This window comes from Mustela lutreola, chromosome 9 (assembly GCF_030435805.1).
Source record: "Mustela lutreola isolate mMusLut2 chromosome 9, mMusLut2.pri, whole genome shotgun sequence".
In the NCBI taxonomy this organism is placed as follows: domain Eukaryota; kingdom Metazoa; phylum Chordata; class Mammalia; order Carnivora; family Mustelidae; genus Mustela; species Mustela lutreola.
Window position 1 is genome coordinate 135210876 of NC_081298.1, and position 25131 is coordinate 135236006.

At 37.8% G+C, this 25131-nt stretch overlaps 1 protein-coding gene across 1 annotated transcript in view; it reads left to right on the top strand.

Annotated features, from left to right (window-relative positions):
* NBAS (NBAS subunit of NRZ tethering complex) overlaps positions 1–25131 on the top strand; it is a 317470-nt gene that overhangs the window by 131526 nt on the left and 160813 nt on the right. The window contains exons 26-30 of the mRNA XM_059132606.1: positions 7818–7951; positions 13065–13127; positions 15184–15306; positions 19269–19371; positions 23424–23653. Coding sequence (XP_058988589.1) covers positions 7818–7951; positions 13065–13127; positions 15184–15306; positions 19269–19371; positions 23424–23653 — 653 coding nt within the window. The remainder of the gene's footprint in view (positions 1–7817; positions 7952–13064; positions 13128–15183; positions 15307–19268; positions 19372–23423; positions 23654–25131) is intronic.

The window sequence follows — 25131 nt, forward strand, 5'->3', positions numbered from 1 at the left end:
TGAGCAGAGAGCCCGTTGGCAGGGCTCGATCCCAGGACCCTGGGAACATGACTTGATAACCTGAGCTGAAGGCAGACGCCCAGTCATCTGAGCCACCCAGGTGCCCCTAGAGTTCGGTGTCTTTTATGGTTTGCCTCCCTCTCAATTTGACATTTTTTCCCCTTCCCTTCCCCTATATTCATCTGTTTTGTTTCTTAAATTCCACATATGAGTAAAATCATAGGTTCTCATGTATTCTTTAAACATGTTTCAATTCAGTCCATTTTTTTTTAGGAGTTCATGTTTCTTTATTCCAAAGTTTGTTGACTTTCTGTTTCTGTTGATTATATGTATTGATATATGTCAAGATGAGAAAAACTAATACTTGATAGAGCATTGAATTCTTATTATAGACAGGCTCTGTACAAGTGTTAACTCATTAAATCCTTATAACAATCCTGTGAGGTGGGTATTTTTATTCGTCATCGGAGGGAGAGAAAAATTATGATACAGAGCCATCGGTCAGGCAGTTGCCCAGGGTCACACAGTAAGGAGTGGAGTCTGGATTCACACGTGGGCTGCTTCTTTTTTTTTTTTTTTTTAACACATGGGTCTTCTAATTTCACAGTTGTGTTCTTCATCATTAAGCTTTACCCTAACACCAACAGAAGAGGAAAAGATTCTTGCCCCTTAGGACCTTCAAAATATAATGAAAATCTTCATATTTATGAAAATCTCATAAGGAAATCTATAATTATTCTTAATAATTTTTATATTTGCTTGAGAGTACTATATGGTTGACTCTCAAACAATGCAGTGTTTAATCTCCTCTCAACCACCCCCTATGCAGGCGAAAATTTGTGCATAATTTTTGACTCCCCCCACCCCCGCCGCCACCCAAACTTAACGATCAGTAATCTACTATCGATCTTACCAATAACATAAACAGTTGATTAGTTTTACAAAGCAGTAAGCTAGAGAAAGGAAAGTGTTATTAAGTCATATGGAAGACAAAATGCATTTACAGTACTGGATTCTGTTTATGAGTAAGCAGACCTTCACAGTGCCGGGGTCAGCTGTATTTATAGGTCTGTACTTCCGTAGGATTCAAATGGTTGTTCAGATTCAGTGGCCGTAAGTCATTTTATTAAGTGCAGCATATTTTTGCGAAGTAAATAACCTCTTAATTTAGCCATAAATCAAATACGTTGTTTTAAGAGATGGTGGCTCCCTTTCTGTTGGAGGGGGCTCGAGCAGGAAGTAGGATAGCAGTGCCACTGTAAGGCACTGACTTTGTAGTCCTATTCAAAGCCTTGGATTGGGTTTCAAGCAGAAGCCATGTAAGGCCCCTTCCGATCCTAAATTCTAAGTGAGTGCACTTCCTTGAGCTAGCCTGTGCAGCAGTCTGAAGTCCTCCGAAGTATATGGCCACAGACCATATAACCAGGATAAAAACAAGAAAGCATTGCTTAGTTAACCTTACACATTTTCTTCATTTCTGAAAAAGGGTTGTTTGTCAAACGTGTCTCTGTTCTTTGGCTGTTTAAAATTTTCCATCTTCTCATAGGCAGTTCCCACTTAGTATTCTGATTTTGAATTGGGTGGTTTGCTATTGGCCGAGGGTGGGTTACTTCTGACAGCGGAGCACTGTTCGAGCAGCAGGATGGATTGAATATGAATGTTTTATGAGGAAGAAAGAAGTGACTTTAAATTCCTTCCAGTAATCTTGTTTGTGATTCTTCTTCCTTACAGAGCCTTGGAAATCCTTTGTGTGTCGTCAGCTTTTCGTTGTTTTCACTTGGCAATTTAGTATGTGCCTTTTGAATAAAACATGCAGCCGTTTGCTTCTGTTGAAATATGTAAACATCAAAGCAGAAAACAATGGGGTTGCTGGGCTCCTCCTTTCCAATCTCTCCTCTTTATCTCTATCAATATTATCTTTGCCCAACGGAAATTTGATCCTGTCATGATCTGTGGGAAACCAGTGTCTACAAGGTAAATGTCGGGCTCTCTGGGTGGCTTAGGGTTCTTTGTGGTCTCTTTCCAGTCTGTCTGTTTAGCCTCATTTCCCTCTGAGAGTGGCTGTGCTAGTCCACTCACACTGACCTTCTCAACCTGTCTTCATGCTGTCTGGCTTTTCATGCCTCTTTTTGCTTTTAGAGACTCTTTCCTTTGTTTGGGGTGGTCAGCTTCCCTTTTCTTCCCTTTACAGACACCTGTCTGTCCTTCAAGATTCTCTCTGCTAGGAGACCTGTGACTTCTCTGTGCGATGACAGGTCTTGTCCTTGCCTCTATAATAACCCACATCACACTGTGTCATAATTCATGTTCGCGTGTTTCTCTTTTCCTCCCTTTTTTTCCCTACATGTGTTCTCTATGTCTCAGGCTTCTGTGTATTACCAGGAAGTCAGCACTTTGCAGAGAGTAGGTGCTTAGTAAATTTAGTCAAGCAACTGTTGGGTGAATGATTGAAACTGGGTTTCATGATGATGCTCTAGACCATTTGCTAACATTTGTTTGCTTTATTAGGATTGTGCTTGGAGCACTGTTTTTATTTTATTTTACTTGACTCTTCACGGAAAGAATGTACCTTGGATCTGCCATGAGTCAAGCACAGTGTTTATAGAATATAGCAGGAAACAGGAGCAATGGTTTCTGTATCAGGCAGCTCAGGCTAAATTATGCTGCATTAACAAACCATCACCAAATCCGAGTAGTTTAGAATGACAGACATTCATTTCCCACAGGCACAGTATGGGCTGTGGTTGGGCTTCTGCTTTGTTCCATGTCTTGTTATGACTTGGCTAAAAGACCAGGCCCCTTTCTAAGCTGTGGCCCAGGACCGAAAGAGCAAAGCAGAACCACACAGTGACTCTTAAAGCTTAGCTCCGAGTGCATCAAGTTACATCATCTCTTTTTTCACAGTCCAGAGGAAGTCTGAGCCAAGCCTGTTGTTAAGGAGGAGGGAAGCATAATCCTGTCTTGGAAAGAAGGGAGTGAGCACTCGGGAACAATAATACAAACACATATTTATCCTTTTAACTGTAACATGTGCTTCAAACTCTTCCTCTCCTTTATACCATCCTGATTAAGCACTCCTCTGGCTCACCTGTGATGTTAAGCTGTTGCTCTTTATTTGCATGGCCCTTTGGAAAGTGGAATTTACAGAGGAACATAAGCAAGTCTGGATGAAGGTGATTTGGGAATAAAATACTCTGCCTTCTTGTATTGTTCTCAGTCTTCTATGCTAGCATTTCTTTTTTTCTTCTTCTTCTTTTAATGCATTGTGTATGGGAGCTATGGGCTTTAAAAAAAATAGAGTTTTCTAGGCTGAACCCAGATACAATGGATTAGAATTTGGGGGATATGGAACTGGGATATGCATTTGACAATTTATCCAGTGATTCTGATAGAAAGCCTCTTGATCTGTGTTACAATTATTTCTGCATGTTGGTTTGCAGTTCCTGCAGTTCTCATAGTGGCGAAGGTCACTTTCATCTGATCAGGAATGGAACTGTCAAGTTCCAAAAGGACTCTCCCACTCCCAATTCTCACATGTTCCTGCAGTGCAGTACTCCAGGGCCCCGAGTTTGGAAGCTTTGGGTGCAGACCTAGGCCTGTGTGCCAGCAGTGGTAGAGATGGGAGAGTCTACATAACAGTTGAAACTCTTGCCTGCAATTTCCTGCTTGCCTGCTTTGGGCCCACACTCCTTAGGGAATGGAAAAGTGCCTCTAGAACTGTGCTGTATTTAAAATTTTTGCCAGTGTGGTAGGTGAAAAGTAATATTTCAGTGTTTTTTAAATTTGCCTTTCTTTAATTATGAGTGAATTAGAACATTTCCTCATACATATGAGGGAGCTATTTCTTTTTTGGTGAATTGTCCATCATGTCTTTCCCCCATTTTTCACTGGGACTTTTGTTCCTTTGTGATTTTCTTTTGTAAGAAATTCAGATTTGTTGGTGTAATTAGAGCCCCTTTTTGTGGTATGTATTGTGTATATTTCTCCCAGTTGGTAGGGTGTCTTTGGACTTTGTTTATGGTGATTCGCGTCAGGCCAGAATTTTTATCTTTTTATTTATGTGTAGTCAAATTGAACAGTCTTTTATTTCCTCTGTATTTTGAGTCATGGTGAAAAAGCCTTTTCCTACTCCAGTTAAAGAAGAATTCACTCATTTTCATTCAGTACTTTTATGGTTTTATTTTTATGATAGATCAGTAATCTACTTGGAGTTCATTCTTTTGTATGTGAGATGTGAATCTAATTTTTTTTTCCCCAGATGTCTACCTAGTTGTCCCAGCACCATTCATTAAAAGTTTTGTCTTTTCTTAAGTGATTTAAGATGCCACCTTTGTCATATACCAAATATCCATTTGTTTATTCGTCTCATTCTAGAGTTGTTTTTTTAAAAAATTTTTTTAAAGATTTTATTTATTTATTTACAGACAAAGATCACAAGTAGGCAGAGAGAGAGAGGGGGAAGCAGTCTCCCCGCTGAGCAGAGAGCCCGACATGGGGCTCGATCCCAGGACCCTGAGATCATGACCAGAGCTGAAGGCAGAGGTTTTAATCCACTGAGCCACCCAGGTGCCCCTCATTCTAGAGTTTTTATATTGTTACTGGTTTGTCTGTGTACTAGGTGCACACTGTTTTATTTTGTATCTTATTTTATTTATTTATTTATTTATTTATTTAAGAGAGAAAGAAAGCAAGCAGGGCCAGACACAGAGGGGGAGGGAGAGGGACAAGCAGACTCTTTGCTGAGTGCAGAGCTCCATATTGGGCTTGATCTCAGGACCCTGAAATCATGACCTGAGCTGAAATCAAGATGTTTAACCAACTGAGCCACCCAGGTGCCCCTAGAGTGCACTGTTTTAATCATAGAGATTTTATAATGGGTTTTAAAAATCTGGTAAGGGTAGTATTCCTTTGTATTTTTTTTCCCCCTAGGTTTTTTTTTGTTTTTTGAACTTTTTAAAAAGATATTCTTACATATTTGTTTCTCCATCTGAACTTTTGAACAACTTGCCTAATTCCATAAAATAGCTTGTTGGTATATTTACTGTGAATATATTAAAGTTATAAATTGGTGAGACCAGTATCTTTATAATGTTAAGTCATCCTATTCAAGAAGAGGGGGTATCATTCTGTTTGTTCATGTCTTTTTGTACTGTCTTTCAGGAGTGTTTGAAAATGTTCCTCATGTAGGTCATGCACATTTCTTGTTAAATTTATTCCTAAGCATTTAATTTTCTGTTTCTATTTTAAAGCGACGTTTCCCTACCTTCACTCCTCTGTTTGTTGTTTTTATATATGAAAGCTGTTAATTTTGTATGCTAATTTTGCATTCTGCCACTTCACTTAATTTTTTGTATTGCTTCATTCTCTGGGGTTTTCCAGGTATCATATTTTATCATCTGTTCTTTATGTACTTATGTGTAGTCCATAATTTTAAGACCATTTTAAAAAGCCAAATTATAATTTTCTTAAATTTTACCTTTGCTCTGCAGTATGGAAAATAATCTGCTGCCCATGGTGGGGAAGACTTACTGTATTCCTAGAAAGTTTTAGAGGCGCTCTTCTTTTGGCTTGAGGTGGGGCAGATGATGGTTTAATAGTTACCACTGAGATATTAGGACAGGAATGATGGAAATAAGAAGTGTGTCTTACACTTTATGAAGTTAGACATCTTGTAGAGTTGAACAGAGCAAGAATAGTAGGAAGTGTCTTAAAACTTTGAGCATTATGATTCATGTGCATAATAGATTGTTTTAAGAAAGATTTGCTAAATGGCCCAGGAAGAGAACAAAAAGAAGCCGTAGGAATACAGAGGGGAGAAGGATCCGTGTTTGAGAGTATCATGAGGACGTGTTCCTTAGACCAGCATTTATGGAGCTTATGCACAAGACTAGACATCCGGAAAAGCCCGACTGAAGTCAGGGCAAATAGAGATAAAGTGGGATTCTCCGGGAGGCTTTAGATAGGGCAAAACTAAGTTTTTGAGAAGACGTTCCATGTAGGAGTAGAAAAAGACAAAGAGACAAAAGACTAATATCGTGTTTACATAAGACAAGTAATTTCATTTGCATGAACTAAAATTTGCCTAGCGGTTCATAGGACAGGAAGGGTGAGTTGGCGCCAGGCCGTGGAGGAACTGGATGGAAGGCTTATTCTTACCTTTCACAGTGTAGGCCTGCTAAGGCTTACCAACAAGGTTTTGAACACACGTGATCAGCTGTGGATTCTAGAACATTTAACTTCCAAGTGATACTTAAATGTTGCAGGGAGGGAAAGATAGGAAGCCAGGAAATCAAGGGAACCGTCCCAGAAACACAGAAACACAGAAACACAGAAACACAGGCTTCTGTTTCAGTTGGTTTTCCAATGTATTCCTTTCACTGAAACTGCTTTCAGTTTTTTCCTTTTCCTGTATGAGTTGTTTACGACTGTAGTTTTCCTCCATCTCTCCCATTCTTCCTGTATATGAAGGAGTGTGAGAGACCATGTCGCTTCGTGTGGGCCTTGGGACCGGCTGCCTGCATTAGGCTCCCGGCCTGGCCATGACCAGCCCTGCACCTTGAGCAAGTGACATGTCCTGTCAGTGCCCCAGCCTCCCCTTAGGGAAATGGTTTGAGGAATTAGGAATGAACGCTCAGGAAGCACATAGAAGTAGCACTTGGCACACGATAAGAAATCAGGAAAAAGTAGTGATTTTAATTAATTTTTAATAATAATTATTTTTACTGTGTTCTGGCTCTGTATCACCAGTCTGTCACTTGGCAACCTTGGATTACTCTGTCACATGTTGATGTCAAATTAACGCCATGTTTTTTTCTTAACCCTTTGAAGAAAGGTACAGAACTCCGTTAACTCTGCTGCTTTGGAAAACTTCACTTCCCACTTGAATGTTTCTTCTTCGCATTTATTGATATGATTTTTCTACTGAGCAGATGCCTTGTTTGGCAGCTTCTCTCTATCACTTTCTTCAGTATCTACTAAGATGTTGAAAACCACCAGATCTTTATTATGGAAATTGCTTTAAACTTATTTTGTCATTGAATAGGGCTCTGAGAGCCAGCATAGGTTCAGCTTTTCATTTTGGTGTCTTCTGTAATAATGGAAGCACTCTTCATGTCTTAATTTCATCCTCACAACAATGATTTTAGGAAGATGTTAATATCCAGTGAGCTGAGAAGTAGAGATGAGAAAAACAAGGCACAAATATAGTATGTTTGTATTCCAGAAAATAAGAAAGAAAGTCTGGTTTGCACTTGGAAGTTTGTATCCTTTAGAGACAGTGACCTGTGGTAGCCGGCTTTCTGCATCAGAATATGTTCTGTGATGCTGCACTGCAATGTGACTTGTTTCGAATAACGTCAGTGCTATTTAGTTACATGACTAATATATAATGCATCCTGGAAAATAGTAGGTTCAAACATCTCTGAGTATTAGTTAAGGAATTTTATATATTTTTGTAATTGAAACACATAAAATTTGGCTTTAGGGTTAGAAATGCTTTTAATGAATTGCCTTTTTAATTCACTATGTTTCTTCTATCTACTTTATCCTGAATGGGTCATAAATTGAAGAATCTGTTTTTAGCAGATGCGAAGCTTATGGGTACAAATTTTCTTTTCTAGCTGATTCTGTAATTAAAATGTGATTTCATTTAGAATTATTAAAGACCCCAAAAGTCTGTAAGCTAAAGAAAAATCAAGATTTGTTTTTGCAGCTGATTAATTGCACTATTTAATATTCTATTGACAGTTGCACTGGGCTATGGAAAAACTGACTGTAAATCTACTGACATTTAGTACAGCATGCTTTCTTTTCTCTAGCTGCAGCAAAAAATTATTCCCGATCAGGACCAACTGATGGCAGTAGCTCTGGAGTGCATCTACAACTGTGAACGAAATGACCAGCTGGCTCTTTGCTATGACATATTAGAATGTCTTCCACAAAGAGGATATGGGTAAGAACCTACAGCGTGCCAGGCTTATTGTCTTTTCATCCTACCAGCTAAAATGAAAATGTTGCTTCCCAGAGGGTTCATTAGACAGAATTTTGGGCATATAAAAAATATACAGAGAAGAAAATGGAATCATCTGCAAACCTGTTGCCTAGAGATAAACTTCTGTTTTTCCAGCAGTGTTTGAGCAATCACTATAATTTTGCCAACCTTGATCAATTATCCATCAAAGAACAAAAATATCACAACCACCACAACAAAAAGTGCTTTGCATCTAGCGCATAGGCAGTGATGACTCTGTTTTAAATTGTTTCTAATTAAGCGTTTTTCGTATTTATGAGCTTGTGGTATTCTGCGAATTATTTGTTCTTGGCCCTTGCCTATAATAATCGTGTTCAAGTAGTAATGTATGAATATACATAATTTTATTTTACTTTGTTTTTCTTTGTTTTATTGAAATATAATGAACACAGAGCACTGCATAAGTTTGAGGTGTTCATCGTAATGACTCGACGAACATCATGAAACGACCACAGTTTAGTTAACATCTGTCATCGCATGCAGATACAAAAAAAAAAGAACAAAAAGTTTTTTTCCTTGTGATGAGATCTTTTACTTTCATAACAGCTTTCATATATAACATATCACAGTGTTTTTGTTGTTTTTAGTTGGTTTCCCGAATTGTTCCTTGAGTAGAACGTTGTATGTCATTGTCCCCCATACATACTTATCTTAGACCTGGAAGTTTATACCTTTTGACTGCCTTTACCCATTTCCCATGCCTTTCACTCCCACCTCTGGTAGCCACAAATCTGATCTTTTTCTGTAAGTTTGTTATTTTTGTTGTTTTAGGTTCTTCTTCTTCTTCTTCTTCTTCTTCTTCTTCTTCTTCTTTTTTTTTAAGATTCCACGTATAAGTGAGATCATCATACAGTATTTGTCTTTCTTTGTCTGACTTTTTTCACTTAGCTTAATGCCCTCAGAGTCCATCCATGTTGTCATAAAGGGCAGGATTTCCTTTTTTTTTTCTTTTTAATGGCTTTCATATTCCATTGTGTATATGAAAATGGCAGATTTTTGTGATTCATACATCTTTTGATGGGCCCTTAGGTTGTTTCTTATCAATATCGGCTACTGTGACTAATGCTGCTCCCTCTCTCTTTTCCTTCTAAGGAAATTTTAATTTTCTGTGAACTGAATGATAGAGATCACCAAGTTTGCACCCCATTGTGAGATAGTTTCATGCAGTCACCAACGGTACTGCAATCAGATGTGAGTTTGATGGGTAAAGGATATTTGCGTGGGACTGAAGTATTCCCTCAGCAAGTTCATTTATTTATTTTTTTTTTTGTCATTTCAAAAGGGAAGTTTAGCTTTCGAAAATAGAAGCTGACTGCCGTCACCTTTAATTAAGCTACCAGATGTGCTGTCACAATCAGCCTGGTGTTACATGCCTCCTGTGAGGTGCCAGTCTGAAGTAAAGGTGTTCATTCTTACTCTAGTCAGTCCTCTGGGCCTTCAGGATGACAAGCGGATGCAGAGAAGGGGGAACAAGTTAAATCACACCATGAAGGAAACGGTCAAGTAAATGCAAAGTGTGAGACACTCTCCAAGTCAGCTGGTCCTTCCACTTTGTGAAAAGTCTGTGTCATGGAGGTGCTGATCCAAGATCGAGGAGTCTAGGGGGTGCCTGGCTGGCTCAATCAGGAGAGCATGTGACTCTCAATCTCAGGGTCATGAGTTCAAGCCCCACATTGGGTATAGAGATTACTTAAACAAAAATTTTAAAAAAGATGGAGTCCAAAGAGACATAATCCTCTCCTAATTTTTAGCTATAAAGTAACATATGCACATAGTGAAAGTGAAGAAATTGAAAAACTTGTAATTGATCAACAGCTGTTTGCTGCCCCACCTTCCCCGTGTCTCCTCACAGGAAACACCAGCTTAGAGAATGTGTTTCTTCTGGTCTTTGCCTGCCTCCTCTAAGACAGCTCATGTGGTGGCTGCAGTTTTATGTGATTGTTGACTTCTTTATGGAAGTCTACCCATCCCCCATACCTACTTCTACCATTTTTTCAGTATAATTAGGGTAGCATTTTCATCATTATATTATGTAAATATTGTTTCTACAGATCTGGGTATGATTATATTCCTTTGTATGCAACTTTTTGTTTTTCCTGTTTTTCTTTTTCCCCCTTTGTTTTTAGAAATTTCCTTTTCCTTTTTTGTTGTTTTGTTTCCATTTATCTCCTTCCCTCTTCTGATGGAAATAGAAAGCTCTTTTCTGTAGTCAGACACATCTCAGTTCCTTCCCTTTTCCCCATTTTCTCTCCCTCTGTACCTTTTGGAACATCCTTCTTGGATGTCTTTTCTCTTGCTTTGATGTGGGTTAATTGTTCCATATTCTGTACAGCTGCCATCCTGAGGCTTGGGTTTGTCTCTCTCTCGTGTTACATATTGCATTTCTGAAATTTCTTTTCTCCTTCCTTTACTTATTCTCTCATTTTGATGGAACACAATCTTAACAGTTTCCTGTCAAAGATTACATGGAGGCATTTTTTTTTTTTTAAGATTTTATTTACTTATTTGACACAGAGAGAGAGATCCCAAGTAGGCAGAGAGGCAGGCAGAGAGAAAGGGGGAAGCAGGCTCCCCGCTGAGCAGAGAGCCTGATGCGGGGCTCAATCCCAGGACCCTGGGATCATGACCTGAGCCGAAGGCAGAGGCTTTAACCCACTGAGCCACCCAGGTGCCCCTACATGGAGGCATTTTTATTTTAAGACTGTTCCATGTGAGAGAGTTATCAGAATTGTCCCCTGAACTTGGTAGAAACCTTGGCTATATACAGTTCTAGGTTTATAATCTTTTCCTTGTGAGTTTTGAAGGCATCAGTCTTGTCCCCTCCTCCCAGGATTGTCAATCAGTCCTACACCATTGTAAATCACTACTTTCTAGATGGCTTTTCTTCCTTTTTGGATATCTCCGTGCCTTCTCTTCATCTCTGATGTTCTGAAATATCGTAAGGATGTGTTTCATCGTGACTCTGAATTTGTTATGTTGTTCATTTAGACCCCCTGTTCCAATTTGGAAAATCCTGCCCTTTAGAGCTTTGGGAAATTTTCTTATATTTTTTCCTTGATAAGTTTCCTTGGTAATTTTATTTGTACTCCCTTCCTTTTTCTTTCTCTATTTTTTAATACTTCTTTATTTACTGCCTTTTTTATTCTTTTTCCCACCTTTTGATCTTTTGTTAAATGATCTGGGAGTTTCTTCAGTTTTATCTTTTCATCCATCTTTTGAATTTTAAGATTTATTTTGACTTTCTTATTTAAATTCTAAGAACTTTTAAAATAAGATAGTGTCCTCCTCTTGTTTCAGAGTAGGAAACTCTGTTCCTCTGCTCCCTGCACTACACGCTTTTTCACCACGGTCTCTCATTTTTCATATCCTGGTTGTTTGTATATCTGCCTTCACTGTTAGGGACTGTCCTCCATGTTGAGTGATTCTTGATCATTAATTTATATCTAAGACACTAAGAAACTGATTGTAAGCCTTGTGACAAGATAAAGCCTTTTCAGTGTAGGAGTGCTTGAGAAGTCGCCTCGTATGTGAGCACCTAGCTTGTCCTCTTGTTTAAGCTTTGATTTTTTTGTGTGTAGGTTCATCTTAGATTCTAGTATGTTACAGAAATGTTGGGTAGTTTAGAGATCCTGATCATTCATCGCCTCATCATGGGTCTCAGTACTGACCACCCAGAAGCAATCCAAGCAGTTAGACTTGTCAGTGGTAGAGCTGAATGGAGATTGTGGTAGCGCTTAATATGTCTTTGCCTTCCTCCATCTAGGGTTAGGGAATCTTCATGTAGGGGGCCTCAGCACGTGTTTATTACCCAGACTTACAAAAATATGACCATAGGTTATCTCACATCCTTAGTAAAGACTGGTAGGAATAGCAGGTGTGCCTCTGGGAACCGTAGGTATCTCTCTGAGAGATATGGGCTGTCAGTAGGTAGCAAAAGGCTGGTAAAGGCATTGTATGGACAGATTTTGTAGCGCAATGTCATTACTCATCATTTAGAAACCTCAACCCAGTGGCTATCAGGTGTTAGTAGTAAAATTGTTCTCCCTAGAGGGTAAAAAGAGATGCAGAGGCTTCTCTTAATGTCTGTGACAGAGGGCAGTAGTGGTGGGAAGTCTCTTCCTTAAATGGCTTTGCTGGGAAACTTGATAGTCTGTCTTTCAGCTTTGTGCCTCCTTTGTTGTCCTTGAATCAACTCGTCAAGCTCATTGACTCCCAAGTGACACGTATAATTTTTAGGAATAAGTGTTTTAGACCTTGTTTTTCAGTGAGATCAAACTAGCATAAATATCAACTAGAGCTAATCTATTAATTTTTAAACAGTAATTTGCCTACCATGAAGTATCAATGAATGATGATATTAAAAGAACATATTTTATGCAAACATTATAATTACAGAATTAGTGTGTTTTTGAAGAGAGTGTAGGCTAAGAAATCTTGGCTTCAGATTAATGGTTTCTTTTGATCTAACAGACTTTTTTGTAAATACAAAAATAGATTGATACTCTGTTTTCCATGTATTTCTTAATGATTATGGTTCATATTTACAATTTTCTAAATAACATTTTTAAATTAACCTACTATTAAAATATAGAGCTTCCAAATATTTTCTGTAATTCTCTTCATGCCAAGTTCATCAATTTTATTCTGCCTGTGGTTCGTTGTTCATTTTTAGTAGTTTTTTTTTTTTAATCACTTAGGAAATGAACACTTATTTAACCTAATTAATTTTTGTGCATCTTATGTAGGCAACATATTCCACTGGCTAAAAAACATCTATAGTAATTATGTTTATGGATGTCAATTCATAAAGGAAAAACCCTGTATTTTTTTTTAAGATTTTATTTATTTATTAGAGACATAGAGCACAAGTAGGCAGAGCTGAAGATGTTCAGAAATAAGACCAACATTTTGCCCAGCAATGTAATATTGTTGTATATTAACTATAAGGGAAACATCATATCTTTTTTCACTTGAGTATTATATTCTATGTAAGAAACTACTACTAAAACTTAATTTTTTTCTCTTAATCTTTCAGTCACAAAACAGAGGTAACAAATGCTCTTCATGACATGGCAGACCAACTGGAACAAATTCTCAGGTGAGAAAAATGTTAGTCTGTTGGCAGTGTGCTGATGCACTACAGTAACGTTTCTGCCCAAGAAACGTTACTTTTCATATGTGCAGTGGTCGATTGCAGTTTGACTTCCTATTTGTTTGACTCTCTTGGGAGTGAATTTTCTTAATACAAAGGGATCGCTAGCTGTGGCAGGGTAATTAAGAGCCTGGATTTTGAAGACTGGTGGACCTGTGTTCAAATATGGGCCTGTGACTCAGAAGCTGTGTACTCTTTGAACCCTGGGTTTTCTTATTTATAGTATCTAACCCATGAGCTAATGGGATTCATGTTAGAGTAACCATTTAAAGCGCTTCCTACCCATAAGGTACACAAGAAATGTTAGTTCCTGCAACAGTTATTATGTCTGTCAGCAAATAGTGTTTGTTATACTCCTGACTTCCGTTTTTTGGGCATATTACCTCTGATAGGATATCTGGATTAGATCAAACTGCACTAGAGCTTTCAATGAAGCATGAAACTGTCTGTGTTGGAGCCTGAAATTCCTAATTTGGCATTTAGGAAGTCAAATATATTTTACTAGCATTTATATGCATATATGAAGATGCTTGAGTAATTTTAAATAACTGTATTAAAAATTTTAGGACTAAAAATTTTTTCCAACACATAATTATAGAATTATAAGGTAATACCATCAGTTTATAGTGGCGATATGAATAGAAAAGTATAATAATTTGGAGTCTACTAATTAGAAGTTTTATTCATTGAATTTAAGGGACTTGAGTATAAAAATATTTCAAGTTGTATTTAAGGAAACAGTGTTTTTGTGCCATATGTGTATGGGAGTTGAATGAAGAATCATTCACTATCCTTAGGACCTCTGTTTCTGTATTTATTACTACCTTGCTGCTTGTTACTTTGTGTCCTGAAAGTTATATAGTTTTTTTTTTCCTTGAAAAATTTTTAATAAATCAAGTTCTTTCTTTTCAACCTTAGCTTATTTTAGATTGGCTGTGTTTCTCCTATCTCTGGTGTCCTTGAGAAGTTGAACATAGTTTGAGTAAAATTTGGTGGATTAAGACAATATGGATTCATTCCTTACAAAGTTGCATGATTACTTTTTTTTCCGTAATGAAACTGAGAAGAGTGATCTAAAAAATATATGGTGAAATACTGTGAATTTCACAGAATTTCATGGTATGTTCCTGGGTGTAACCAAGAGTGGTCTTGATATCACATTATGCTCTTTCTACCTCAAGGATACAGTTATATGTGGTCAGTTTCTGCATGATACCCACGTCTTTCCCTGTTTAGTTTAAGTTAATGACCTTATAAAATAAGAAATTTTTCCCTTTTCCACCGCATAGGTACTAATCACTGAAAAATGTTTTAGCATATGTGATGTCAGGTGACATGACCCATGAAACCTGTCTTTACGATGAGCTACTGAATTCTAGCTGGTCACGCTCTATAAACTCAGTAGTAGTTAATTCAAAAATGTGAAATTTGGTGAGGTCACCCATCATACATATATGACACTGATGACTGGGGAATGAGATATCTCAAGAAGGTTCATCTGGGACAAAATTTGTGACATTTTTTTTATTTTTATAGAATAGATTCTGGAGGGAGATTGAGCCTTGTGATGTTTATTTCTTTGGCTCCAACTCTAAAATTGTTTATTCCTTTTCTATTGACCTTACCTCTAACAAATTACTCACAGGATTGTTTAGAATAAAAGCTGAGTATTGAAATGATAGATTTGCTTGTTTTACTGATTTGATGCTTTTAGAGTAGAGGAAAATAAAAAAAATTTTAGATAAAGATATGTCATATTTTTTAAAAAAATTGACTACTAATTCCAAGTACATTGTAGTAAAAGTACAGGAAATAAGATTTGATATATGATTGTTAGCTTTTTTTTTTTTTTCTGAAAATTAATGCAGTATGTGAAATTGGGTCATTCTATATGCTACTTTTTGTTTTTAGTACTAAACACCTACGTGCTGGTTGTATGTTCAAGACTCTCAGACTTTTTTTGTTTGATAGCAAGACTAAAAAATTCCTCTCTCACTTTTAGTGTGTCGGAGCTCTTGGAGAAACATGGACTCGAGAGACCAGTTTCATTTGTTAAGAACACTCAGTCTAGCTCAGAAGAGGCACGCAAGTTGATGGTTAGGCTGACCAGGCACACTGGTCGGAAGTAAGTAATGAACAAAATTAATTGACACTTGTATATGATTAAAAATAAGTACTGTTCTTCTTCTTCTTTTTTTTTTTTTTTAGTTACTTTATTGATTTATAATTGACCAACACTAAATTCCATGTATTAAGTGTAGAATTTGATAAGTTTCAATACATGTAGATACTTGTGAAACCATCTTACAATTGAGGTAATAACTATGTCACCCTTAGAAGCTTCTTCTTGCCCTTTTATATTCCCCTTCCTTTTGCTTCTCCTGATCACCTCCTTCTCCCCTCTCTAGACTACTACTGATATGTAGTCTATTCCTTTATATTTGTATTTTCTGTAACTTCATGTAAATGGAATCTAGTACACACTTCCGTTTGGCTTCTCTGTGTACTCATTTTGTCATTCATCCTTGTTGTATCACGGATCAATAATAATAATTCCATTTTATTTATCGAGTAGTATTCCATTTTATGGATTTATCACACTTTGTTGAACTGTTCACCTTTTTATGTGGGGCTTGATCCCATAACCCTGGTATCATGACCTGAGCGGAAGGCAGAGGCTTTAACCCACTGAGCCACCCAGGTGCCCCTGTTTATGGACTTCTTGGGTTGTTTTGAGTTTTGGTTTTTACAGCTAAAGCTGTGGACATTTGTGTACTATAAAATATTTCTAATTTTTAAAATTGTAAATAGAATTTTCTTAATTTCATTTTTGGATTGTTCACTCCTAGTGTGTAGAAATGTTGACATATATATTTTTGATTTTGATATAGTAAGCTTGTGTCTTCCAACCTTGTGGGGCATCTGTATTAGTTCCAGTAGGGTTTTTTTGTTTTTGTTTTTGTTTTTTTTTGGCTATTCCGTGGAATTTTCTGTATACAGTATCATGTCCCATGCAAGTAGAGACTGCTCTACTTCTACCCAAGCCCTACGAGAGCTACACTTGCACCACCTAGATGGCTCCAGAAATCCCAGGCTCACCCAACAGTAGTAAACTGCTTACGGAATGCAGCCAGTAGTGGCTTGCTCAGGGAACTCTCCTTCCTGAGAACCCCCCCTGGCATTTTGTATCTGTCTGTCTCCCTATCTGTCTTTTTTAACAGTGAACTATAGTTATTGATGTATGTGCCTTATGTTCCTTTGGAGATGATAAGCTTCTCTAGGGCAAGTGATAGAGTTCCTGTACATCTAATATGGGACCATCTATATCAATGGCCCTCTCTCAAAAATTATTAAATGAACAATTTAAAAGGTTTTGGCAACTCAAGTCTTAAGATTTTTTTTTTACAGCTAGAAACAAATGGTCAGTATTTCTGATCATGCTGACTCTACTCTAGTACCCACTCTTCAAGAAAGCCTTGCTGTTATAGCTAGAACACTTCTTGTGTTTTCCTTGAGTTCCTCAAGCACTTCTGAAAGCTTTGAAGTTAATCTCTACTCATGCTCTTCTACTCTAATATGTAAGAGAATATGGCCTCTTTTTTCAAACTAGTTAATTTGAAGTAAATCTTAATTATTTCATATATGCCATCATGGCTTGGCCTTCAACATCTATGGGAATATTCTTAGGCATATTCTAAATGGTAGCAGATTTCACTGAATCTGTGCAAATCAAGTTTTACCATCTTGAGTGCAACACTGTTTCTCCCTGGAAAATATCCCTCAGTTCCAAGGCTGTAACTAATACATCATATTTATACTTAGGGATCTTTCTGTTAATTTGCAACTCTCTGGTATAGTGCCTTCAGGTTCTACTCTTGGTTCCTGTTTACTGAATGTATTCTGAAAAGGCCATTGTAAATAATGTCTTATAATTTATTTTAATTAGAACCTGTACTTACGGCTAGCCATGTGTGAGAAAACATTAATACCATCTGTCCCAGTGTTGATGGCTTCCAGAAGAACAGCTGGGATATGAGAATTTGAATTCAGCTAGACAATGCCTAGGTTCGATTTTATCCAGCTGGTGCAAGATGGACACTCTCTGCATCAAACGTTTTGCAACTTACTTACCTGCAAGCCAGATCTGAAGGAGCTCTCCAGTTCTTTGAAGTTCCCCAAAGAGTTCATGTATCAAGGTCTAACTAATGGACACACTTCAGGGATTGTCCTGGGAGACATGAAAATATGTCAGTTTGTTTTTTCCATTTGTATGCTGAGATAAAAAAAAAAAAAAAGTATTCTCTTGTGCTTTTTGCATAGGCGATAGAAGTAATTACTCATTTTGTGAAATAAATATAAAATACTATAAGCAAGTGAAGCATATGCTTATTAAAAATTTTTGGTGAAAAATTTCATGAAGACCAGAAATTTCATAGGAATGATCTCAAATACATGCTTTCCCCATAGCAACACTATTATATGCATATAGTCTGTTTGCCCTGTTTTTAATGCATAAAAAAGGGGAAGAGACTTGGGAAAGAAACATCCAAATGGTATTTGACAAGCACAAAACAAAATAAAATCCTCCCTTTCAAACAGTGATATTCAGGATTATGCAGAACATCAAGGTTAGCAAGTCAATATAAATAATGGTTCCAAACTCATATATATTCAACAAAGGTGAGCTTTTGGGGGAAGCAGAGAGAATTACAACACTTTCTCCCTCCTGCTAAACAATATTAGTAATCATGTATGTAACTATAGAAACCACAGAAATGTGTTTGTAACTTTCAGATTCATTCATTAACATTTATTGAATACTATTTTATACCAGAAGAAACGGGGGGAGTATCTTTTCATACATTCTAGTTTTAGTTAATCTTTACACGGTACAAAAAGGGAACCTAGCTCATAGAAATTAAGAGACATATTCAGAACTGTATAGGTAATGGAGCTTGTCTTTATACTTAGGAATGTCTTGCTTCAATGCCTGTGCTCTATCAGAATTAATCTCCTCCATTTCTTATCACTCTCCAAGATGGGCTTTAAGTGAGGAAACCAGAAGTCAGGAACCCTAAGAGTTCACGATCATGCAGCTACCATGTGTCTGTGAATTTGTTAACAAACCCTTTCCTTGCTGCAGGAGAACCTGAACCATGAATTCTCTAACTCTGTAAGCCTGGGTATCCACGTAAAATGCGCTCTGATCAACAAGACCGTGTGTGCCTCATTGGTTGTATAAACCTGATTCTTGGTTGGTAAATTGCTTCTGACCTCAAGGAACTGGAAATGGACTGGAAAACCCGATAGGGGCTTTGTGCTTTGGGCTTTCCTAAGTGTGGTCACTGGCTTGTCCTTCAGGAGATTCTAAGAACTGTGCCTGTGGAATTATTACAAAAGATAGGTTCTTGGGGGCCATGAAACTCCTGCCTGAGTTAGATGGGGCAGCTCTTGGCACTATATTATAAGATTCTCTCCTGGCACCAGGGCTGTCCCCTGGGATGTGCATTAGCTTGGTCCATCACTCTGTGGACCCTTGCAAGGGCTCCCACTGAGACAGCCACTAGTGCTGCGCTGCCGATGAACTGGGGTCCCCAGCCTCTTGACTGATGCCAGGGGTGGCCTCTGGTCGCCTTCCAGGTCTGTACATATAGTTGAAGTTAAGGAGATCCCCCGTGGGGGTTGCAGTCTGAGAGATGGAATTGAAACCAATTCTCCTGTGTCCCTGTGCTTTTTCTGCTAGATCTCAGCTGCCCTACCTTTCTGTGCTTTATTTTGTCTTGGAAACTCACAGCTTGTTTATCTTTGCTATTATCACTTAATGCCAGTCTAGTTCTGTGTCTAGGCAGCCGAAGACCAAGGTGGCTTGGGCAGCGTCTCTAGCGTTGACACAGGGCCGTTCAACTTTTCCTTCTGATTGATGTTTTTCCCTAGAAATTCAAATGAGATTATTCCTATTGGTCATTTGGGAGCTGTTTTACCATATAGAATGGTGATACCAATTTTTTTTTTAACCTTTGGCCAATTGAAGAGAGATTTCATGAAATCCTTTTTTTTCTCCCTCCCCCTCCTCCTGCCCCCAACCAGGCAACCTCCTGTCAGTGAGTCTCATTGGAGAACGTTGCTGCAAGACATGCTAACTATGCAGCAGAATGTTTACACCTGCCTGGATTCTGATGCTTGCTATGAGGTAAGTTCCTCGTTTTTAGTTTGGGAAGTTTGACTGTTACAGTGTGTTTCCTGGACACAGAGGTGGTGACCATGACCCTCACTCTTGAGTAATACCATTGAGTCATAGCCGTGAATCCAGCAGTGCTTTCTCGGTTGAGCACTCACGTATCTTACCTCCCGTTCCTCCGTCTTCGATCATTGCACCAGCGGTTATCCAGCGAGTTAATCCTCAGCTGGAAATGGACTCCTGGGCTCCTCTCACTTCCGTGGTCTTGGTGGTCACTAATGCCTGTTTGATGTAGCTGGGAAAAGCCTTTCCAATCTGTCCTATCTCTGCCAACTTGCAGTTCCTCCTCCCTTGTCTCCCCGCTTCCATATTTCTAATCTACACTGATTCAGGGCATTCTTCTAAAACACCTTTTTATGACACTCCCCTTCTTATTCCATGTCTGCATCAGAGAGTAGCCGTACTTCCTAGCGTGGCATAGAAGGCCGTGGCAGACGTGCTTCTGTGCCCGCTCCCCCCTGCGCCGCTCTCTACGCGTGCCACTCTGCACGGACAGGGGATGCCATGTTTCCCCCTGCTCCACTGCGCCCCCCAGACCTGCCCTGACTCCGGCTTCATGTCCAGTGACTCCACCTGCCTTGTTCCCTGAGCCTGGATCTACTCCCCTTTCCTTTATCTGAAAATTGTTGGTAATTTTCAGGACTCACTTCACTAATTATGCCCTCCGGGATGCCTGCCTCTGTCCTTTCATGTAACCGTGTCTCTATTACAGTCTTTCTTTCAAATGCAGTAACTGGTTTCCGTGTGGTTTTTCCCTTTGGTCAGGAGCCCCTAGGTAGGCATTATCATATTCATGTTCAGCCTGTTCCCCCAGGGTCTATTGTCCTGTCTGGAACACAAAGGCTACTTAAGAAATGGCTGCTGATTGACGTAGGAGTGTAACCCAGGGGGCTTTAATTAATGTTTTTGGAGGGTATGTATCTTACCACCAAATTACTCCTAGTTCTTATAGAAAATGTGGAAAAATGATCCAACTAACCCATTGAATGTGATATTATTTAAAAGCAGGTTTTTGAGTTTTTCTCAATAAGCCAAACATGAAATCATTTAGGATCTTTCCTTGTGTTGCTCTGCTCTGACATCATAAAGTGTGACCCCTTGATAAAATGAGTTATACAAATAGGTCTCTATTTTGTGAAATTGGTTGGTATTTTTATTCATGGTGATTTTAACAAAAGAGTGCTAATATAGACTGTTGAGAAACGGTTTTATATTCGAACGTCAGGTTTTTAAATTCTTGAAGGAGTGTGAAGTTTACATTGATGATTATATTTTCAGACCATGTACGTAAAACTGCCAGTAGCTTCCCCTTTTGTGTCTAAAGTGAAACTTGAATTCCAATTCCAGGAGAAAATCTGTATTCACATGGGCTCCAAAGCCTAACCATCATTTATACGTCTGCAGTAGTGTTTTTAAGTTGGAACGGTATTGTTTTGCTATTTTCCTGTTTCTGTTTCTAATTGGAAATTGGCAATAAATATATTACACTTGAACTGGCTCATAACAACTTGACTTATTCTTTTTGTTATGTATTTTTTTAATATTTTATTTATTTATTTGAGATAGAATGAGAGAGCACAAGCACTGAGAGCCCCAGGTGGAGGGAGAAGCAGACTCCCTGCTGAGCAGGGAGCCCAATATGGGGCTCCATCCCAGGACTTAGGGATCATGACCTGAGCCCAAGGCAGACACTCAGCTGACTGAGCCACTCAGGCGCCCCTGTTTTTGTTACATTTTGTTATATTTTAACACCTTTTTATTAGCTTTAATATTTTAATGATTTCTGGTGGTTAGCCTCTCTCCTCTGAGAGAACATTTGAAAGCGCATTATAACAGCTTGAAATGGTTATAGAGGAAGGTAATATGGACTTGGCAAATTACATTTTTTTAAACTTACATTTTAAATATTACATTTTAAATATTATTTTAGTAGCTTTTAAATTATGCTATGTTGTTTCACTGACTTTCGGCTATTATATTAGAGGTTGCTTTCTTGGAAAATAATTTGAAAGCTCAATGGCACAATTTTGAGAAAGTTAAAGGTTCCATTACAGCATGTAGAGCAGAAATGTATATTGTTCATTTTAGCAAAAACTTAAATTTTAGAGTGTGTGAATTGCATTTCTCAATCTTAGACATTAACTCTTTATGGCTTACTTGAATGAACCAAAGGAATAAATTATCATATCTAAGTCATTTGGGTCACTTGGAGTAAGCCATTTTCACCTGTTAGATATAAATGATTAGGGTTGCTCATTAGTAATTTGCTTTCTGTCACAATAGGTATTTTGTATCAGATTCCTTATAGATGTTAGTAATTTTATCCTTATCATAGTCATTTTAATAAAGTCCTGTCTAAAAATACTACCTTCCCTAGACGCCTAGAAATACGTGAAAATAAGGGGATCCTATGAAAATTGGGTAGTCTTAATCATAAGAAGATTCTTGATTCTCCATGAAATCTGCTTTTCATCTCTTGCTTCTATTTCTGTGCTATCCTCATCCAGCAGATGATGGGGTGAACATTCTTGGAGAAATTCCTATACTAATTATATATTGACATTATTAGTGTAGATCTCTTTGTTTAAGACTTTTCTGGACTAGGTAATGAGTAAATATTCTCAGTTACACAATAAATTCTATGTTAATTGATGCTATTAGTTGCCTAGTAGAATACAATGATACTTGCACAAATACCTTAAATAGTTTTTGGTCTGCAGATTGGAAAAAAGTCAATGTTGTATTTATAGCATGACAGTTTAGTTTGTAAGACTAAATTCAGATACTATAAGCAGTTATAAATTATCGTATTCAAAGATTTTCTTTAAAAAATTAAAATGTTATAGTTTAAGTGGAGTGGGCCCTATTGAATATGGGACCGTATGTCTAAGGAATCCTGTTTTTTTAAATCATTTTTTATTTTTTATTAACATGTAATATATTTTTAGCCCCAGGGGTACAGGTCTGTGAATCGCCAGGTTTACACACTTCACAGCACTCACCATAGCACATACCTTCCCCAATGTCGGTAACCCAACCACCCTCTCCCGATCCCCTTTCCCCCAGCAACCCTCAGTTTGTTTTGTGAGATTAAGAGTCTTTTAAGGTTTGTCTCCCTCCTGATCCCATCTTGTTTCATTTATTCCTTTCCTACCCCTCAAATCCCCGATGTTGCCTCTCAACTTCCTCATATCAGGGAGATCATATGATAATTGTTTTTTTCTGATTGACTTATTTCGCTCAGCACAATACCCTCTAGTTCCATCCATGTCATCGCAAATGGCAAGATTTCATTTCTTTTGATGACTGCATAGAAAGGAATCCTGTTTTTAATGAGTATGAATTCCAGATATTTTACTTAAACATTCCTTATGATACATCAAGATACAATTGATCCTTGAACAACATGGGTGTTTGTTTTTTTGATGAGTAGAGTATTAAATGAGTACAGTATTATATGTATTTTCTCTTCTTTATGATTTTAATATTTTCTCCAGCTTACCTTATTGTAAGAATAAGCAGAATATAGTAGATACAAAATACAAAATAATTCTGCTACAGAATATAGCAGATACAAAATACAAAATAATGTGTGAATTGGCTGTCCATATTATCAGTGAGGTTCCTGGTCAACAGTGGGCTATTAGTAGCTACGTTTTGGGAGAGTCCAAAGTTATAGGGGGATTTCTGACTGCATGGGAGTTCAGCACCCTAAGGCCCATGCTTTCAAGGATCAACTGTGTTAGGCTTCCAGTTGGTTTGTTCCATTAAGTTATTTCTTCTTTCTAAAAGACGATTTTGTTTTACTGAGGTGAAATTCACATAACATAAAATTAACCACTTAGCATATGCTTCATTGTCATTTAGTGCATTCACAGTGTCATGCTACTGCTGCTTTTAGGATGGTTGTATTTTTAATTGATTTCATTGGATGTCAGAATCTTCATTTCATTGAGAACTGAATCTGCCCTCTTTAACTAATTAAAGTTTCTTCTTTCCCCCAGATATTTACAGAAAGCCTTTTGTGTTCCAGTCGCCTTGAAAATATCCACCTAGCTGGGCAGATGATGCACTGCAGCGCCTGTTCCATAAATCCACCTGCTAGTGTAGCCCATAAAGGGAAAACCCAGTACAGGGTCGGTTATGAAAGGAGTATTGACTTGGTCTTGGCTGCCAGCAGAGAGTACTTTAATTCTTCTACCAGCCTCACGGATAGCTGCATGGATCTGGCCAGGTGGAGTAATTCTGTATTCTTCCATGGGAGGGAGGGGACAAGTCAGAATACACAAACTCCATTGTTGGATTTTATTCTTTCCTTTACAAAACACATTGCCACAAGTACAGATTGACTATACTGTATGGGGCACAGTTATTTATTGCTTGCATACAGAAAGAGAATTACCTTATGAATATTCATCAACTTTCTCCTGACCGCTTTTCTCCAGCATGCCTTCCCAGTCTTTCTTGCCCATTATCGGTGAGATTGTACATTGCTTCTGTTAGAAAGGATTCACGCGCTAGCCTGCAAATTCAAGTTCTAGGAATTTGTAGCACATCGAGGCAGTGGCTGTCTGCTTTACATGACTTGTGCTCTGTTTAAGGTTGAAGGACCTAATTGGATGATAAAGCTCTGAAGTCCCTTCCTGGTGGAAATTTCTGGACTGTGGATTCAGTTTCTCACTTGGCCTGTTGTACTGGAAATTTAGTGTCAATATTTTTATTATTGATTCTTTTTTTTTTTTTTAAGATTTATTATTTGAGAGAGTGTGCGAGCCTGTGCGGGGGGGGGGGATGGGCAAAGGGAGAGAGAGAGAGAGCGAATCCTCAGGCAGACTCCCTCCTGAGCACAGAGCCCAATGTGGGGCTTGATCCCATGACCCTGAGACTGTGACCTGAGCTGAAACTAAGAGTTGGACGCTCAACTGACCGAGTCACCCTGGCACCCCTTTTTACTATTGATTCTTACGAGGACATTTGTCCTTTTCCTCTCTCACTTGTTTTAACCATGTTGTCAAGTTTTTGTATATATGATTTATCTTTCAAATTGTTATTCAAAATCTTTAAAGATTTTTATGTTTTCTTTAATAGTTTTTGTCTTGTGTGTTATCTTTTGAGAGACCTTTAATTTCCAAGACCATTATAATAATTTTTCATTTTTTTTTACTACTTTGATAGTTACATTTTCACCTTGAAATTTTAAGCCCATTTGGAATTTATTTTGATGTAGTGATTGTGTTGGCTACTTAGATTTATTTTTTTTCTATCAAATGACTAGCAGCTAAAAGCTTAAAGGAGACTTTTTTCCCCAGTGATATCTTAGCACAGAGAGAACCATGTTTTCTCAAACCATGTTATTGAACTTGACAGAGTTGTTAAAAATAGTAAATTTTTTTTCTTCTCTCCTAAGGGATTATATTTCTATTTCAGATGATGAAAATATCAAATAGAATAGCCTTTGAAACTGGGAGTTGTGTTTGACCTAAATCTTTTTGGCCGATGTTCTCACAGATCATTTTCAAATCTACACTTCCAGTATTTCCCTTTTTCTCCCACAAGGGCACATCTTAATTTGGAAAACATGTTGTATGTGTATATAAGGTGACACCAGACTGATGATGATCTGTGAGCTAGATATATTTAAATGTTCACAGTTATGTTTAATACCAATATATTCTTACTGATTAAATTATTATGAACTAATTTTTTAAATTG